The following is a 10,134-nucleotide window of genomic DNA, read 5'->3' as shown; positions in this document are numbered from 1 at the left end:
CATGTTGGCTATTGACAAAGGTTGAGACGACCCAAACTAGCCAAAATTAGCCAAACCACCATAAACCACCATAAACGACCCATATCATCAAGTAAACGACCTAAAATAAGCACAGGGATGAAATATGTCTCAGATTTCTGGAGAAACCGCCCCCAAAACGGCGAAAACCAGCCGGCATTTTCGATCATTGCAAATTCCTATACATGCCATCAACGAGTTAAGGGGTTCGGTTGTTTCTTCAATAGAGGGCGCTGTGCAAGATTGTTACTGCTTTTACAACGTAAAGTGTAGCACAGGGATTTTCCCCGTTGTCGTGTTTAGTGGCTTACCAAGGAATGAGATCAAAGTTTTTAGTTTATTACATTTTTACAGCTCATTCACATTTTTTTTGATACCAACATTAATTTATTTGAATAAATTCTACAAACCAAATATTAAGATAACATGTGCCGTGGCCCTGGTTCCATACATGTACATACACATACCTGCATATATGTGCATGCATGCATGCATGCACACAAACATATATATGCGTGCATGCAGGTTACCATGGAAAGTTGAAGATCTAGCAAATAACAGATTAAGTGGGTGGTCGCTTTAAAAAAACAGCGCCCTCACATGGCCATATTGATACAAGGGCATATTACAGGAAACATGCATGTCTACATTTATATGTGGAGATCCGACACACACACATACATACATACATACATACATACATACATACATACATACATACACATATACATGCATGCATGCATATACACACACATACATACATACATACATACATACATACATACATACATACATACATACATACATACATACATACATACATACATACATACATACATACATACATACATACATAGGCAGGCTGACAGATAATGAATGTAGACTCGGACTCTAAGCACGTGGCATTATCAACATCACGCAGGACTTTCAACTGCATAAGGTTTTAATTTCAAAAGTTGAAGCTTTAATTTTTTTCACAAAACAGTCATCATCAATAATACAGCTGCATCCACCTGATAGAGGTGTTTGAATTATCATGGTGACTGAATAACACATGTAGTAGACTTGTGCTTCAAAATACATGAAACAATAAAAAAAATTCTTCATTCACTTGGCTGGATGTACTCAAAGTGGATCCATTTTTCAATTACACATATTACCCACAGCAGACATGGCATTAAATGGCAAGATAGAACTGCTTTGAAAAAGCGCCCTCCTTCGGTGAGCCCAGTTTACGATGCTGAAGTTATTTTCGTTTTCAGTTGTGTCATCGAAATGAGCCCCACAACTTGGTAATTGATAGTACCAACAACATGGCTGCCCGCAATTCTGTCGACGGTTTCTCCAGAAGGTGGAGTTTTATTGTATCCCTGAATACCTAGAATGTTTGTTTTAGGTCGTTTACTTGATGATATGGGTCGTTTTTGGTGGTTTATGCTGGTTTGGCTAATTTTGGCTAGTTTGGGTCGTCTCAACCTTTGTCAATAGCCATTGCATGTTTCATTGATTGCCACAGACAGACGTTCCGGAACATTTTGTCTGTTTTCTCCTGACTTGTATTCATTACAGCAGCTGATTGTTGGGATACCTTTAATTGATTTTTATGATACCACCATAAGCTTAGGCAGATTTAACACAGAATTTCGCTACCTCAGTCGTTATTTCTGCACGTCGTATAAAAATGTTCCGCAAATTACTTTTTATGTTAAAAAAGAAGTTGTGAATGAGACCTTTAAAACAAAATAGCAAACTACTTTCATTAACTCCCCTCGGGGTCGAGTTTCTCAAAAATGAGTATAAGGGACCGTTCAGTTTTTACGGCCTGGGGGGCCGGCAAAATCTTGTCACCGGTGTTCAAAAAAATGTAGACCCTCCTGCATTTTTCGTGAAAATAAGATGACCCCCCCTTTGTAACACAGAAAAATAGATGGACACCCCCCCCCCTCCCCCACGGCTGAAAAATAACCAAAACCCATATGTCAAATTTACCCGCACGGTTTGGATTTGAACTCTGGTACGCGGCGCACTTTATTCGTGTAGCAGAGATGCCAGTGCACAAACTTCCCAGCCACAACCATGCAAACGCCTGTTAGGACAACTGTAAGGTAATTTTTATCTTCATTTCCATAGACAACTTATGTCAATGGACATTGTATAACGTGAACTTTATTGGAGTGGTCCGCCAAAGGCAGCTCTCCGGTAAGAATGTCATGGGCCATTATGTAAAGTCAACTTTATTCTAGCTTGTAAAGAGTGTCATGGGCCATTACGTAAAGTAAACTTTATTGGAGTGGGTCGCCAAAGGCGGGCACCTGTTCAGAGGGTCATGGGCCATCATGTAAAGTGAATTTATTGTAGTGGGCCGCCGAAGGCGGCCTGCCGGTAAAGAGGGTCGATCATAGCCATTGCATGAAGTAAACCTAATTGGAGTGGGCCACCAAAGGCGTCATTCCGTTAAGAGGGTCATGGGCTATTACATGAGCCTAAGTCAATTCATTGTAGTGGGCCGTCGAAGGCTGCCCGCCGGTAAAGAGGGTCGATCAAGGCCATGGCATAAATTGAACTTATTGTAGGTATTATGTATTTGAAAATGTGGTGACCCCCCCTTTCTTACCAGTGAAAAAGTGATGACCCCTTCGCGGATTCCATAATTACGATGACCCCCCCCCCGGATTTTGCCGCCCCCCAGCCGTGAAAACTGAACGGTCCCTAAGCCTAGTTGAACAAAGGCCTAAGCCTACGATAAACGTTGCGCAAAATCTGATCTGATCTGGCGCTGACGTCAATAGAAGCAAAATATATAGGCTATGGGAAGTTAGTTCACATATTTTATGACATTTGGCACAAACACGTCAACTCTTCCAATGTCTCTTTTGGCACATTTGCTTTTGACAAGATACACATCAAAACAAACTACAGTGAAAACTCTATATGCCTATAGGGGCCTAAGTAGGCTAGGCCTACATGCTTCAAATTTGATATTTGAGCCAAGAAGCCACACCGAAACTGTCGGCATTATGGATCAGTTTGGGTCAAAACCGACCTGCCGCTTTCTGTAGATCTAGAACGGTTACCGGGCATAGGCAAAATCTTCTTGACAAATTCAGTGGTCTCTGTTCTCTCGTAACCGAAAACCAAAAGGAATGAAGAAAACAAACTTATAAAGGAAAAGCAACATTCAATGACTTAACGTTAAAAGGCAATTGTGCAATTTTTTAAAAAGTTGTATACCTGTCCCTTTATCATAGACCCTTGAGTTTTCTTGGTGTCCATAATTCATGTTTTCTATGACTTTGACCTAAAAACGTAAACAGGACGTACCATTTCGCGAGAACCATAGGTGCTATCTCGGAAGTCCGCCCTCACGATTTGCCTCGTCGGATTGAGAGTGGGACCTGGACAAATTGCCTTATGCATATTGTAAAGTGACTATAAAGACTCATATATCATTTTTGTTTTGTGCAAGAAAACTTTTCTGTAATGAAGAATGTAATGCAATAAACTTTTAACCATTTGAGAATTGTAATTTTCCCCCCGAAATTGTCAGGGCAACATTTTACCAATTTTTTATGAATTTTCTGCAGATTTTTCCATGATTTTGGACCAAATAGACAAAAATGTTCATGGACTACACTTTGTGACCAAAATTTTGAGAAAAATCAGAAAAAAATTGTCTAGATCTTAACGAAATTGTTGGCGTTATATTGTACGGAGGGACCGTGATAAAGGCAACAAAAATCGACTTTGGCACTAAAGGGATTAATATTCGACAAAGACCTACATTAGCAATAAAGCATCCAACGTTGAAGTTGGTACATTCTTTGCAAATGCAGTGTGCCCATATGCAATAAGCTTATAATTACGTCGTAACGCCTCTACCCTTGCTAACGTCTATACGTCACAGCTATAGCCAATATGGCCATAAGCACTCAAATGTGGCTGCTCTATTCCCTCTATTAATATACAATAGAGGGGACAAGGTGCATACACATTAGAATCTTCATAGAAACAAGATGTTTTCATGTATTGGGACACAAAAACTTTGACTTACCCCTTCCAATGGATGTTGTAATCTCTGTATTCCTTATACACATCACAGACACATGGTTACACGACAAGTTGTTTTTTAATTTTCTAAAGTGGTGGTAGGCCTAAATTAAAATTCAGAAGCGAAAGTCATTATAATGTCAATAAATGGCAAAGAGTTACACTAATTTCCTTAAAGCTAGCTTTGGGTTTCTTCATATCTGTTTCGTTGAACCTTCTGTCTGTGGTTAGCCCTTTGAGTGCTGTAATTTTTCCCGCCAAAATTTTACCGCAACATTTTACCAATGTTTATGATTTTTTTTTGCATTTTTTTGATAATTTTGGACCAAATGGACATCACGTTTCATTGGCTACAGTTTTTTGCAAAAATTTTGGTAAAAAATCTGAAAAAATTGACAGGGGTATATTTTATAAAGGCGACAAAAATTGACCGTGGCGCTCAAAGGGTTTAACGTACGGATCCTAACGAAGTATAACTACCGTCTGTGGTTAAACGTACGGATCCTGACCTCTCGAATCAGAGAGCTTTTTATCAATCGTCAAAATATATGTTAATCCTTACCCAGAGACAACCAGACATCGATTGCAAAATGACTTTAAGTGGCCCAGCTCGTAATGATGTACATCCAGTCACGTAAGCAGCGATAATTACACTGCGTATCGAACCAGAATAGATTCCTTTCAGAGTGGCTCTACTTACTGTTATGTACTATTTCATTGTCTGACTGAACCGATGTAGGATATACGGGTCAAGAAATTGGCATCTCAGTATAAATCATTAGATCAGTCTCATTGAGATATTTTAGTCGAGAGGGTGAAAATAATAATTATAGGACTTTGTCACTTTCTTTCCTTCGGCAAAGAATTGGTGATCGATCGATGTGCGCCGGTCAAGCCCGGTTATTGTGTATACGTTTTGTTGATTGTCATGCTGTGGTATAAATATGCGTGTAAGATTTATTGCTCTCTAAATACCAATAGACTTTGGGACGACACAGCACTTCAAAACGTCTCCTAAGATTTCTTGAACAGTATTGTGGTAGGTTATCTTGCAAGCCCCAAAATTAAATTATTTTGTAGTCAAATGCATTTTCGCAGATGGGAAATGCGCCTGGAGTGACCACTCGATTCCTGAACTAAATCACACATTGGGAAGTGAAACATGAAGGGTATACATATGACTCATACAGAGTACTGTGATGTACAAATTTTCTATACCAGGGCAATACTTACCTGACTTATTGTATGCGGAAGGCCCTTTGTTCTTTCCCACGTTTACGAAAACAAACGTGGACAAGACACCCGGTAGACTTGCTCCAAGTCTGTGGGCATATAAATATCAAAACAGAATAAATAAAGGAATTAACTTCAACAGACAGTCAGGCTAAGTCAGGCTGGTGCTTAGATCGTGCATGGAATTACATCCATGGATCGTGGAGTGATACGCGAACGCCTTAATACCCCACGCTTGGCCGGACAGTAGGCCTACCAGCTCTGACGATACAAGCCAAGCGACTGGGCAGCCAGACTGAGTCTAGACACCTGGCTATAAAGTCAACAATGTACGAAGGTATGAAGAACCTTGTCTTCATGAATGTACGGCTGGATGTGCATATGATGTAAATACTTTGATAAGTGGGCCGAAGTTTATTTGTGGAGTGTAATAACACAGACATACAGGTAAGAACATGATGCGCAAGCTGTCTCTGAACCCATCAAGCTTATGCTTCGCTTGTTTAAAGACGGCGTTGTCTATAATCAAGCGGCAGAAAAAAAGAAGGCACCGACGGCCAGTGTTTATTAGGTTACCGGTCTCATTCTCGGAAGATGATGAGGTTGGGACCACAGGGACGCGTTATTTTCCCAGCTGTGTCATGCGCACGCTGCAACCTCTTGCGAATTTGGGTACTATGAATAGTTGTACACACACTCTTACTCTTATATAAGAACAGTGGCAAAGCACTTAATCTTGAAAATACTATTTTTATAATCAGACGGAAATATAAATATTCATTAATAATTGATATGTTATTGTGAACAAGCAAACACGGAAAACAAATGTTGTAAAAGATCGAGTCATAATGTTCGAAAATGGGTACTCATAGTACCAACATTCGTCATTCGAAAGATAACGCGTCCCTGTGGTTGGGACCCGGTAAGTCTAGAGTAACTGTCAGAGGACTCACTGTCAGAGGATGGTGAGTTCGAGACTCTCACACGGTGTTGTGCCCCTGAGCAAGGCACTTTACTCCTCATTGCAGCACTGGGTAATATGTAGTGGGTACCTCATCCTGTAATTAGGCGTCCACCTGTTGGATGATTGGTTTAGTAAAAAAGGGTCACAAAATTTAGATACACCAGACCAAATCGAAAGACTTTAGTTCCCCTGTTAACCATCAAACATCAAATTATGTGAAGTATCCATGACAGAAGAAAAAAACACTTTGGAGCTGCGAAAAGCGGAAATTAAAAAAGTACGTCAGGACGCGCAATTTGCCCCTGGCAGTTTACGCACCGTTATGAGTTTACCCAACCTTACCGCATGCTTAACTCCAGTCGTCCATTTAGAAAACCGAACCCGGGGGAGGGCATGCAACCCTGAAAGTGATATGAATGAACACCTGTTGTTCCTCAAGAATTCGAGAATAGTGACACTGGCGAATATATAGGTCTCTTGTTTTTGTAAAAAATCATCCTTGACGTCATAAATATGACTGGCTGAGGAAAGGTAGGCTGTTACTAGGATTGTATCAAGTATTTGTTCAACACATTCTCTTCAGAATCACCCAAAGCGAGAAAGAACACTTTTTGTAAAGAATTGAGTAAAGTATACATCGGATTTGACCTCACAAAAGAAAATAACCAAATCTTCGTGCAGACAATAAATGAGTATGAATTAATGGTCATGGATAATTCTTGTTCACAAAATTTAACCATGAAATTTGGACAGTGAGTAGGCTGTGTCAGAATGACTCAGAGAAAGGACAACACATTACATTTTGTCAAATGGGCTGGATTTTAACCTTTCATAAGGGGGAATAAAATATTGTAGAGTGTTAATAAAACTTGATCTATTGTAGTAATTTTGTGTCATTTCTTTCTTCTGGTATTTGAATTCTAACTACAACAAATTGTGTTTTACACTCTTCAATATTTTATTCCCCTTTTAAAAACTCCCATGATCAGGGTGCTAGTCGAAAATGTTTTATTCCAGCGTACGCAGAACAATATATTCAGTGTAGGAACTGCATTGGTGGAGAACTTATCAGTCTTCTTGTGTAGGTAAACGCCAAGGCGTACAGCAAACTGCTCAGCTAAGTTGCTTGGTATAATTACCTAATTTTGTGTGCAACATATAGCGAGTAGTATTAACAAACGAAATGAAATTTTAAGTTTTCAATATGCAGTTGACAATCCACTTTCGCAATTTCAACTTTACAATATAAACATAAGACTAATCTTTCCTTCAAGTTTGAAGGGCGTACAAATACAGAAACTTGCCGAAAACTTTACAACTTTACAGGCATTGAGAAATATACAACAAGATTATATTTATTCCAATTAATATTAATCACTGAACCACAAGATTCTCGAAAGCAGATGTACCAGATAGTTATTGTAGTTATAGGAAGTTGAATTTCTGTAAACGGGAAGTGTCTATTTTAGGTTTGGATTAGATCGAGAAGCTCTATGTAATACATTGCAATTTATTAAATAAACCTTTCGATGGAAATCGATACATCAGATTCAAGATTTTGAAGCGGTTTGGGTAAAGGAGTCTGGCGGATTGAAGCCTATAATCCGCGGCGCCGTCACGTTAACCTGAACATGCAATCACTCGGTATATAGGCGCTTGTCTCTGAACATATCGATTTGCTAATTATTAATAAAAATAACTATTATAAAACATTCGAAATGAATTAACTTATCAATAAAAGATTTTACTATATAGGAGTAATTATGTACATGTAAAAGAATCAACTGATGCGGAAGCTAGGGATTAAAGGGACAAAGTCGGCCATTTTTCATGAATTTTGTTTGATTCGAGATACTACTAATATTGTTTGACATGTAGAAAGATAATGAATGGGTGACCATGCATATATTCGACCCCGGTTTTAGACACGATACATGAAACCATCGCGAAAATGAATAAATTGTCATGACCATTATACTAATTCAGTAATTCATTTTCGCCATGGTTTCATTTAATTTGTCTAAAACCGGGTTGAATATATGCATGGTAACTCATTTCATTAGTTATCTTTCAACATGTCAAACGATATAAGTAGTATCTCGTCCCTTTAAGGGCTGCGCTTTCAAACAGAATGGACCGTAAGAAGAGTGGTAGAATACGAGTTCCTGAACGTTCTTGATGACTGCATATGTGAAAGCTGCATGCGTGACGTTATGCGCGCGGCAGATCGTTCTTGTCCCATCATAATTTGTGAATTACTTGTTAGGTTATGTTTTCTTTGTTTTGTTTCAAATGAAATATGTCGAGTCACTGTACAGGATTAACAAAGCACAGTTCTTCCTTGTAAACTTTTTTTGTTAAATGAACTCATTGACATTTGCAATTAAGGACGTGGCCATACAAAGTATTGCCATGTAAGTCGTGGTGGTTGTCACGGCGCTTCCAGCACAGATACTAGCAAACTGAACATTCGCGGGGATGATGTGCCCGCCCTCGTCGTCATTCACTGGTAGGACTTCAACTTGTTCCTCGAGGACTTCACCGGTGTAGTTGCTTGTCATGCGCATTCTGAACGGTGTGTCCAGGTTCCGATAGCCCTTCGGTACGCCCCAATTGCCATGGCTGGCGCGAGGGAGTGTAAACCACTCCGCATCTTCCCCGTCGAATTCGTGGAAACGTTCCAGCGTCTCGATGACGTGTCGGGAATGGAAGACGCGCATCTGGAAGGCGGCGTTCGCGTTCTCGTTGGCGAAGACGAAAACGTAAGAAAGAGGCTTATCTTTCTTGACGGGACATTCAACGGCAACCCATGAGATTTTGGCGACACCTTTCCGACCTCCGCTGATGGCCTTGAATCCGTCGAGACTGAGATCCAAGTCACCATGGTGACACGTCATGCAGGCATCAACTATGGTTACGATAAGTTTGTCTCCATCCGGGCCAGTGATCTCCACGCACATACCACATCTCTGAAAAAAAAGTTAAGCGAGAACACCTGTCATCACATTGCTGCTAGGTTCCGACTAACTGAAAACATTTAAAAGGCGAGGATGACGTCACATATCCTATGCTACGTGTGACCACAAGAATTTAGCCTGCATTCATTTCAAGGCGTTCTAGCATCACCTTTTGTCTTTTTCTCTGATGAGAAATGCCATAATTAATAATGGGCTTAAAAGTAACTGTACCAAGATTAACTACCCTATTGTAATTAGAACCGCTCGTAAGGTAGTACCATCTCTTGGCTGCGACGATATTCGGAGCGACAGCCTGTCTTACATACCATTCGAGTACAATTAATTACTGCTGCGTTCAATTAACAATTTCAGTATTTGAAGAGTTGGTAATTTTCCGGCCCGTGCATAGGCTGGTGACATATTAAGCTCCATAAGCTGTATCTTTTTGTTATATTTTCAGAACTTTTGTTTTGTGGTTTCCCTACACTTTCTGCATTGAAACCCTAAACTGTAATCTAATGCCAAGTATTTAGCATATCAACACACCCTATATGAGTACAATCTACATTGTATACAACAACAATGTAACTGTCCATGGTTGTCGCCCCAGTCGGGTTAACTATGTGCGTTACTATGGAGTCTGTGATTGTTATGATTCAGTACCTGCAATGTACATCTTAGTTACTGTGAAAATGAGTTGACGATGCCATACTTTTAAAAAGTCATTTTCTACGTAGATCTCGAACTTTTGAAGATGACGCTACCTGGATTGACAAAAGACCCAATGAAAATGACTAATTTTTAGCTTATCGTCACGTATACTCATGCTCTACTTTCGTCAAAATCTAAAGTGGTGAAAATGTCGATTGAAACTTTGTTCCACCGCATCTTAAGTTGCTGTGAATAGTGAAAATC

The 10,134-nt window shown here is 39.7% G+C and overlaps 1 protein-coding gene across 1 annotated transcript; it reads right to left on the bottom strand.

Moving 5' to 3' along the window:
- Positions 1-8,619: 8,619 nt before the first annotated feature.
- Positions 8,620-9,222, bottom strand: LOC139144370 (uncharacterized). Its single transcript, XM_070715072.1, has one exon. It carries the CDS (start codon positions 9,220-9,222, stop codon positions 8,620-8,622), a length of 603 nt encoding a protein of 200 aa, XP_070571173.1.
- Positions 9,223-10,134: the final 912 nt, after the last annotated feature.

This window comes from Ptychodera flava, chromosome 11 (assembly GCF_041260155.1).
Source record: "Ptychodera flava strain L36383 chromosome 11, AS_Pfla_20210202, whole genome shotgun sequence".
NCBI classification, from domain to species: domain Eukaryota; kingdom Metazoa; phylum Hemichordata; class Enteropneusta; family Ptychoderidae; genus Ptychodera; species Ptychodera flava.
Note: the sequence above shows the minus strand (reverse complement) of the source record. Positions and strands in the feature narration are given on the sequence as shown.